Source organism: Alexandromys fortis, unplaced genomic scaffold (genome assembly GCF_014885135.2).
Source record: "Alexandromys fortis isolate MF-2015 unplaced genomic scaffold, M_Fortis_MF-2015_v1.1 scaffold_158, whole genome shotgun sequence".
Lineage (NCBI taxonomy): Eukaryota > Metazoa > Chordata > Mammalia > Rodentia > Cricetidae > Alexandromys > Alexandromys fortis.
In genome coordinates this window covers 2865007-2874710 of record NW_026068039.1, presented here as the reverse complement: position 1 = coordinate 2874710, position 9704 = coordinate 2865007, and the positions used below count along the sequence as shown (strand labels likewise).

General features: G+C 49.5%; 1 protein-coding gene across 1 annotated transcript; it reads right to left on the bottom strand.

Moving 5' to 3' along the window:
- Nucleotides 1-382: 382 nt before the first annotated feature.
- On the bottom strand, nt 383-2073 carry Gp9 (glycoprotein IX platelet). Its single transcript, XM_050165460.1, has 2 exons — nt 1953-2073; nt 383-1143 (listed from the first exon to the last, which is right to left on the bottom strand). The coding sequence occupies exons 1-2, from the start codon at nt 1995-1997 to the stop codon at nt 859-861; spliced, it is 330 nt and encodes a 109-aa protein (XP_050021417.1). The 5' UTR covers nt 1998-2073; the 3' UTR covers nt 383-858.
- Nucleotides 2074-9704: the final 7631 nt, after the last annotated feature.

The following is a 9704-nucleotide window of genomic DNA, read 5'->3' as shown; positions in this document are numbered from 1 at the left end:
GCCTGCAGTCCTGTGCCCAGTCAGCTGGGTCATGTGAGGCTGCTGGCAGAAGCCATGAGAGCTGGTCCCAGGACCTGGCTCAGGCTGCTCAGAGATTATGGAATTGGGGTGACTGGGTGGGAAACTTTAGGAGAGAGAGAAGCCTCAAACCAGGTTCAAATAAAATGAACTCAGGTTTCTAGAAGAAGCCAGATTTAAGAAAATTACTATGTTGAGCTCATACGAAAAGGTTATGCAGTGGGTTCATTGTTGATTTTTAAAATTTATTTATTGCATTTATCTATCTATCTATCTATCTATCTATCTATCTATCTATCTATCTATCTATCTATCTATCTATCTATCTATCTATCTATCTATCTATTTATGTGCCATGCATGAACAGAGTGAGTGTGAAGGTGAAATTCCGTTTTCTCCTATGATATGGGTCCTGGGGATTGAACTCGGTTCTTCAGACTTTGCAGCAAGTGTCTTTCCCACTGAATGATCTCAGCGGCCCCTTCTGTGTGGGCTTTTAATGGCATGGACCAATTCGGGCCAGTGCTTCTGGGCACCCGGCTTAGGTCTGGACTTCCAGCCTGGTGTCATGGGCTAGGCTCATTTCAGAGGCTCTGTGAATGTGCTCAGCAAGCCAGCCAGCAGGCCCAGGCCCAGTATGGCCACAGCTACCAGTGCCACATCCCACCAGATCCCCGAATAGGCCCAGGATGGTGGCAGCTTCCAGCCGCAGCTGCCCAGCTCATAGCCTGTCAGCTGGCCCAGCGGACGCTTGGTGGCCAAGTCAGGGCTGGCGCAGTAGACGTGCAGCAGGGCCTCTGGCATGTGGTCCTCCAGCCAGAGGCGCAGGTAGGTGAGGCCTCAGTCACAGTGCCAGGGGTTGTGTGTCACATCGAGGTTCCACAGCTGAGGCATGTGGTCGAAGGCACCTGGTGGCACTGAACGCAGGCTGTTGTTGGCCAGGAAGAGTTGGCGAGTGTGAGCTGGCAGTACAGGCAGGGCTGTGAGGCCCCGCCCCTCGCAGTTCACCTTTAACCCCATGGTTTCCAAGGCCTGGCAGGTGCAGGGCGTTGGGCAGGCCTGGGTGGCTGTGGCCACGGGCCAGAGCAGAAGCAGGAGCCCCCAGGTAGTCATCCGGCAGGCCAGCTGTGGGCAGAGAGCAATGAGATTGGGGCCTGTCAGTCTACACCAGGATACCTGTGCTGGACAAAGGCGTGTCCCTTCTCTCCAGGCCTCTGGAGGGCGCAGGAGCTCTGTGCTCTAGCTTAGGTTGGAACTCACTGTGCAGCCCAGGAAGTGTGGTAGTGAGGGACAGGTCTTCCTGGTCTCTGGTAGAGACCCAGCCCCTGCTCAGATAGGGGAGTGGGTGACTGCTGAGGGACTCCAGTCTGAGTCCCTGGCCACAGAGGCTAGGAATGGACCTTCCAGACCTAGTCCCTTGCCTGAGCCTGGAGTCAGGCCAAGGTATACATTCTACACCTTGGCCGTCTCTCATGATGCCTGATTCAAAAAACCTGCAGGGCTTTCCAGCTGGCAGCTCAGAGGGGCCCTCAGAGGGACCTGTCTAAAGCCACTCATCTAGGCCCAGAGAGGAGAAGCACTCGCCCAGGGTCACCCAGAAGTCCACGGCAGAGTGCAGAGTCAGGAAAATGTCTCTGGACTGTCTGGTTCTGCCTCGTTTCCCGCCTTCCCTCCCAGCTTAGGACTAGGGACTGTTCCCCCTCTCAAGCATTTGCCCTCCTCCCAGGGTCCAACTCACAGGAGGCTTCAGGGAGTGCCCATTGATTGACACACGGCTCCTGATTCAGCCAAGCTGCTGGCTGACATCGCAGAGCAAATGTTCTCCCACAGTCCATCTTTTTGTGGAGAGGGTCAAGGGAGAGACACAGTGTCCCCTCTCGTTCTGGAGTGGGCACCAGGCAGGAGGTCATGCTGGAACTAAGGAAACCACTTACCTGTGAGGCCTTGGGTGGGGCACATCTTCTGCGAGCTGGTGGCATCCTGGTCAAGGCCGTGGTGGTGTGTGACCTGTGGGAACTGGCCGTGGTGGTGTGTGAGCTGTGGGAACCAGCAGTGGTGGCCACTGCTCGAGTAGAGGAAGGAAACGATGAAAATAGCCTGGCTTATCCCCTAAGTACAGCCCTGAGGGCCTATCTCAGAGGCAGGGGGCTCCCAGGGCCCCCCTAAGTACAGCCTGAGGGCCTATCTCAGAAGCAGAAGGCTCCCAGGGTCCCAGGGCCCTGAGCATGGAAATGCAGGCCAACTTCACTTTAAGGGAGGAGCACCTTTGTACCACAGGCAACCTATGGCCTTGTGTGGTGTGTCTGAAGGCCAACCGGGGTGCTCCCTGCCTGGTCCTAGTGGTTGGAGAGGGCTTCCTGGAGGAGAAGATGCTCAGCTGAGTGATGGTTGGCTGTGAGTTCCTTATAAATGTGGGCAATGGCCCCGGCGCTGCACCCCTCCCTGAGGAGTGGGGTAGAGCACCAGAATGCCTGTGTGTAGTCCTCCATTCCTCTGAAGTGGTGAGGGAGGCTCCTTTTTGTCCGTGGTGTCTTTAGCACCTTCTCCTTCCATTTCTAGTAGAGATGCAGGTTTGCAGCTCCGAATCTCTCAGAGGCAGAGCCCTGCTGCAACCAGAGACCAATATAATATCTCAGAGTTGCTTTTACAGCCTCTTTCGTTTGAGTGTGATATCATTTTCCACCCCCGTTAGAATCCATCATGTTTTCTTTACAAGATAAATGTAGTTTCCATTTAATTAGTGCTTTTGGCATTACAAGATATTAATCAAAATCAGGCCTAATGGTCAGATATAAACATCATGATATTAAAACGCGAATGTGTGCATTTTATAATAAATCATAATTCCACAGTTGTGAAATTGTGACTATTAACTATGTCAGTTGATACTCAGCAGACGTTCATGTGCACAGAAGATGGGGGGCTGGTAAATCCTGGGCTAGGGTGACACTTGCTGAAAGTGGGACTCCTGGGACTGTGGGAGGAAGGATGGATTATGTGGGAAAGGAAGAGACCCCTGGCCAGCGCTGTGGGCATGGCTGGTTGGCCAAGATCAACAAACACAGTAAGGATTGGCCTTCGGTCTGGAGAGATTCAAATGGATATAGGGATGGAGAGGGAAACTGAGGCTGGGCACAGCAGCACCACCACCTAAGATACACTGGATCATTTTCATTAGGGCAAGTGTCATGCCAGCTGGGACAGAGGCCACCAACATGTGGTTCTTCAGCACTTCTAAGGTAGCAGAAGACACACTGGCCCAGAGTCAAGGCAGACGGGGGATACTCCTTTTTGCCATCATCTCTCCCCCTCTGCAGACTGACCCCTGTCCCTCCCACTAGACAGGCTCTCGCTCTAGGCCCCTAGGGGCCGTGTGCTTTCTTCACGCCTTCTGCCCACTTCTGCTTTCAGTATGGGGACCGAATATACGCAGAACTCTCATTGGCTGAGCTCTGGTTCTCCAGGGCCAGCTTCCTCAACCTTCTGCAGCTGACTCAGAGAGAGTAGGGAAGGTCTTCTCTGGCCCCTGAGGTTATAACTGCCTGGATCCTATGTTCCTGTGTTTGTGAGTTCTCTGGCCCTGGTTAGGGCCTCAGCCACTGTGAGTCCCCCCCCCCCCCCCTGCCCCCCCAAACAAAGCAGGAGAAGCTATTCACCTGGCTCTGATCATCTTAGGGTTTGCAACAACAGCCACCCTCCCTCCCTCTCTCTCTCCCTCCCCCCCCCCCCCCCCCCCCCCCCCCCCACTAGTTTATGGTAGTGCCTTGGGCATCAGGAGTTTTCATTCTCCCATCTTCAGGGCAGCTGATTTCTCCTCAAGGTGGGGCCACAGTCCCTGGGTAAGGGGGAATCCCACAGCCTCCAGGCTGTGCTCCTGGCTAGGCCTGTGTGGTCCATGTCTCATCTATTCGGGTTTCTAAGATTTCCTTATTTTTAGTAGGCTACAGCAGCATCAGCAGCAACAAAAACTCTACACATACAATTTTCCTTTCTTGTGGAAAAATTGTAATGCTCAAAAGGATAGAAAGAAGAAAATTAAAAATTTCTTTACCCCTCCCCCAACACGAATAAGAACGCCTTTGGGGGCTGGTGTTAGGGTGCAGCTCAACACAGAGCACTTGTCTAACATATGCAAGGGCCCGAGTCTGGAGTTCCAGCGTCACATGTGTACCAAATAGAAGTATTTTTGCTCACCCAGGTAGAGTCATCCAGAGCTCACTCTTTCCTGGACCCTCCCCTTCCCTCTGTGACTAAACCCCCATCCAGAGCATCGTCCTGGAGGCTTAGCATCGCTTCGTGGGTGTGGCTTCCTCATAGAGTCCTCTTATCTGGGTTGCACAGGGCCTTTGTGGTGCCGGTTGGAGCTGTTCTGCTCGGCTTTCATAAGAAGCTGCAGTGTCGTCTTTTTTTTTTTTTTTCCTCTCCTTTGAGACAGAGTTTTTCTGTGTAGTTCTGGCTGTCCTGGATCTTGCTCTGTAGACCAGACTGGCCTCAAACCACAAAGATCCACCTGATTCTGCCTCCAGAGTCTGGAGTTTCTGGGATTCGGGCATGCGCCACTATGCCTGGCTCAGGTCCTTATTCTTGACAGCCTTGGGCTGAGGCCTGTCAACCACCGTGGCTCAGCCACCTTGCTCAGCTCTTCTGTGGTTGCCTGGGACTGCTCTCATGGCAGTCCTGCTAAGCTGAATACTGAGAGAATGGATGGCCTTGAGGAAGCTGCACCCAACCACTGCTCCTTTCTGCTAAAATACAACTCCTGCTTTCACTAGTCCATGTGAACTCAAGCAACGGCTTTACCCAGATCAGAGTGAGAGCTGGCCTCAAACTCTGTGTAGTTGAGGAAGATCTCAAACTGCTGGTCCTTCTGCCTCTACTTCCCAAGGGCTGAGATTCCAGGCCTGTGCCACTGTGCCCTGCTCAAAGAGATAATTCTTATTTTTGTTCTCATCCCCTCCTCCTCTTCCTCCTCAGGATTGCACTGGCGATTCTGGCTCTTTTGTACTTTTGCACATTTTTAAGGAAATAGTGTAAAATTTTATTTCATGATTATGCGTGTTTTGCCTGCTTTGCATCTGTGTACCATGTGTGTACCTGGTGTCTGCAGAGGTCACAAGAGTCATTGGATCTCCTGGAACTCAGCTTATGATGGTTGTGTTGTGAACCCCGCGTGGGTTCTGGGAGCGGATCGCAGGTCCTTTGCAAGAACAATAAGTGCTCTTAACTAATGAGCCAGCTATCCAGCCCCATTGTAGGAATTTCAATAATTTTTTCCTATTTCTGTGAGAAAGTCATTGGTATTTAGATAGGAATTGCAGTGATCTACAGGTAACTTTGGGCAGTGTGATCCTTTTAGCATCATTAATTCTTTTGATAAGTGAACATGGGTTATCTTTCAGTTTTTGTGTCCTTTGGTTTCCTCCTTTCTTTTTTTTTCACTTATTCTGTGTCTTCGTGTGTGTGTGTGTGTGTGTGTGTGTGTGCATGTGTGCAAGCATACAGCATGCATGCATGATAGGAAGGGCAGGGAACTATAGCAGGAGCCAGTTTTCTCCTTCCATCATGTGGGCTCTAGAAATTGAACACAGGTCATTAGAACTAGATGTAAGTGACCTTACCTGCCATCTTGTCAAATTACATTTTATTGAAAACTGCACCGAACACTAAATTTCCACCTTTATGATGAACAAATACAGTAATTGTCACACAAAGGCAAAACATACTTTGAATAGTCATTGTCTTTCTATTTGGGACAGCTTCATGATTATTCCTTTGTCATAAAAGGAGGAATATATTCTTCTATAATTTCTTTAAATTCAATTTACTATTTTATTTTATGTATATGAGTGTTTTGCCTGCATGTATGTCTGTGTACCACATGCATGCAGTACCCACCTAGTTCAGAAGAGTGTGTCAGATTTGTGGAACTGGAGCTGTAGATGGTTGTGAGACACCATGTGAGCTCTGGGAATTGAAGAATGGAGAAAACCAAAGGACACAAAAACTGGAACGATAACCCATTTTCACATATCAAAAGAATTAATGATGTATTGGGTGAACTAGCCAGGGCAGTGCTGGAGAGCTCACCCTAGTGGTGAGGATGGGGGAGAGCTGGTGGGCTGACCAACCCTGCAATCACCCAGGCCCAGAACTAGGACTGTAAGTTGGCCCACCCCAACACCCATTCCATATATGATCTTTTGGAGCATATGAAGGGCCTGGTCCTTCTAAACCAACTGCCATGTGGTGGTATGAGTATAAGGGAAAGATACCATCTCTGCCCCTTGCCACCCCATGTTGGGTGCCAGATGAAGTGATAATCTAGTTAATCTTTATCAATAAAAAACTGGGAGTCAGATATCGGGGTAAGAACCGGAAAGATCAGAGAACAGGGAGCAGCCACAGACACTCCCTACCTTTACTGTTCCTCCATCCCAAAAGGCTCAAGATCCTCTCAGCCCTGCCTTACTATTTCCTGTGTGCTCTCTGCCCTCAGTCCTCCAAGCCTCTCTGGTCAGCTAGTGACTAGCTTCCTCATCTGACTCCAGGCAAGCTTTATTTGTCAGAACACAATCAAATATCACATGACACCCACACCGTCAGGATCAGCTCTACTGTGTTGCCCAGGTGAGGTGCAGGGGCCACTCTCCCGAGTGCTGCAGCTGGGGAGTGACTGGGTTAGCTTCCCCACTAGATACAGGTGGCAAGGGGTGGAGATGGTATCTTTCCCTCACACTCATACCACCACATGGTAGATGGGGGGCAGGACCAATTCTCCCACTTTCCTGACCTCAGGGCCATGGCCCATCGAACAGGGTCAGCTGGTCTACCTGTGCTGCCCAGGTGAGGCATAGGACCAACTCTCCCTAGTGTTGCAGCTGGCGAGGGGCAGGGCCCACTCTGTGCAGCTCTATCCTCTCTGCCTTTGGTGGTAACAGAAGCTACAGACATCAACACAGACCATGGCTGCAGCAGAGTCATGGGCGCAGACATGGGCCTTGGCAGCAGCCCAGGCCTGGACGTCACCATGGCCACTCCTCATCGCCTTTGCTCCTTCAGTTCTGCCTCTCTCTACAGGACATGAATCAATCTCTCTCTCTCTCTCTCTCTCTCTCTCTCTCTCTCTCTCTCTCTCCCATACTCCACAATATTTAGTTACCATAATAGTGTCATTTGGGTGGGCCCATGTTTTCTGTCTCCTTCTCCTTCCTGTTCAGTCATGGTTTCTCCGTGTAGCCCAGGTTATTCCGGAACTCACTCTGTAGACGAGGCTGGCTTCAGACTCATGGAGATCCACCTGCCTCTGCCTCCCAATTGTTGGAATCAAAGCTATACAATACCACATCTGGCTATACTTTACATAATTAATGAGATTCATCATTCATCCATAAAAACAAGGGACTGAAATACAAATATTTTTATTAAAGGTATGTGACTATTCTCCCTCCTTACCTTGATTCATAACCCAACAGTTTTATGAACTCTCAAACAGCCACACTCTAGGTCTTTTATTATGAAAAATAATTAAGCCAGATGTGATGGCATTGCTCCTCACTCTCATTACTGGGAGGAGGCAGAGGCAGGAAGAGTGTCTCAAAGTTTGAGGTCAACATGGTCTACATGGGAAGATCCAGGCCAGCCAGGGCTACACCGCAAGACTTTATCTCAGAAAAAAAGAAAAAAGAAGTAGTTAGAGGTGCCAGTAACAGGGTCCTTAACAACCAACGATGAAGACTTTTCACCCTGAGATGCAGCACACAGCAGTGAAGAAAAGAAAAGCTTAAATTACTTAAACTTCCAAATTAAAAAATGGACGGACTGAGAAATTTGTTAATGCTAACTGAATCTATTTATATCTTACAAAACTATTTTGACTGAAAAAAATTAACCTAAAAAAACCCCACAAGGCAGGAGAAGAGCCCTTGTTACCTGTTGCCATAAAAAGGGAGAAATGGCTCATGGGAACAAGCATGGGTGAGAAATTATAAAATCCTGCTGGGATAATCTTCTTGTACACTGTTAAGATGTCTCTGTCCTCCTCACCTGCCTAAGGCGCCTTCTGATTGGAGGATAGGCGGGACTTCCAGGGAGAGATACAAGCTCTGGGAAAGAATCTGTGCTGAGATTCGCCAGCTGTTGCAGGATATTTGATCACACTGTGTGAAAGGCGCCTTCTGATTGGTTTAATAAAGAGCCGAATGGCCAATAGCTCAGCAGGAGAGACTAGGCAGGACTTCTGGGGAGAGAGAGGAACTGGGAAAGAATCTGATGTGCTCAGTGGAAACCAGCAAACATGGGAACAAGTCTAAGCTAAAGGACAAGCTTTCATAATTAATAATAAGTCTCTGTGTCATTACTGGGAAGCTAGGGAACCCCCAAAAGTCAAATGAGAAAGTTCAACTACAGTTAGCCAGATGTAGAGGAAGTGAGACGTGTACTACCAAGGAGCAGTAACGGCCGTGTGGCAGAACGTAGGTAAATATAAACAGGTTAAGTTAGTTGGGAACAAGCCTAAACTAAGGCCAACCTTTGCTACTTAATAAGAAGTCCTGTGTCATTACTCAGGAGCTGGTGGTCCAAAGAAAGTCTTGTTTCAAGACCCCCTTATTGAATGATGCTGTTTCTGTCACTCTTCTCGTTTCTGCATTCTATTCCAGTAATGACTAGTTTGAGCAGCTCATTGCTAGATTTAAGGGCACTTCAAAGTCTGCACTTCAGTTAGATGAAACAAACACTTTATTTTATTTACTCAATTGTTCATTCAAAAAGATGTATTGATGTGTATCTGCGCATGTGTGTGTTCAACAAGTGCACACATGGGTACAAGTGCCCATGGAGGCCATGGGCGGTGTCAGATGCCCGGGAGATGGAGTTACAGGTGGCTGTGGGCCACCTGACCTGAGGGCCTCTCCAAGTCTGCTCTGCTGTCCTTCCCTTCCCTTCCCTTCCCTTCCCTTCCCTTCCCTTCCCTTCCCTTCCCTTCCCTTCCCTTCCCTTCCCTTCCCTTCCCTTCCCTTCCCTTCCCCCATCTTTCGCTCTGTCTCCTTTTCTATCTGATGCAGGGACTCACTGTGTAGCCCTGGCTGGTCTGGAACTCCATGTAGACCAGGTTGGCCTAGAACTCACTGTCCTGGAGTGCTGGGATGAATGGCTCGTGCTGGGCACCGTGCTGGGCACCATGTGCTCTTGCCTGCTGAGTCATCTCCCCAGCCCCAGTTTGTTTGATTTAATTTTTGAGACAAGCTCTCATGTAGCTCAAGCTGATCTTGATAGCTAGCCAAGGATGACATTGTATTTCTGATTCTGCTGCCTCCAGTGCTGGGATTCTTGGTGTGCATCACCATGCCCAGCTAAACAATTGGTATTTCCGAAAGGTAAAAGTGACAACTGGAGCAAGAAACCAACCGATCACTGAGCACCCTGACTCTGACCCCAGAGCCAGAGAAAGAAACACACCCTGTATTTGAGGCCTGAGCCAGGAAAGAAACATCTTTATCCCTGTACTCAGAACTAAAGACATGTGCCCTGGCTCTGAAACTGGTGTCAAAGAAACACACTTTGTCCTAGAATTAGAGCCAGTGAAAGAAATATGCCCTGGTCCTAAGATCAGAGTCAAACGGCTAAAAAGGACCAGTGAAAGAGACACAATTTGGCCATGAAGGCAGAGCCACCTTGCCTCTGACCAG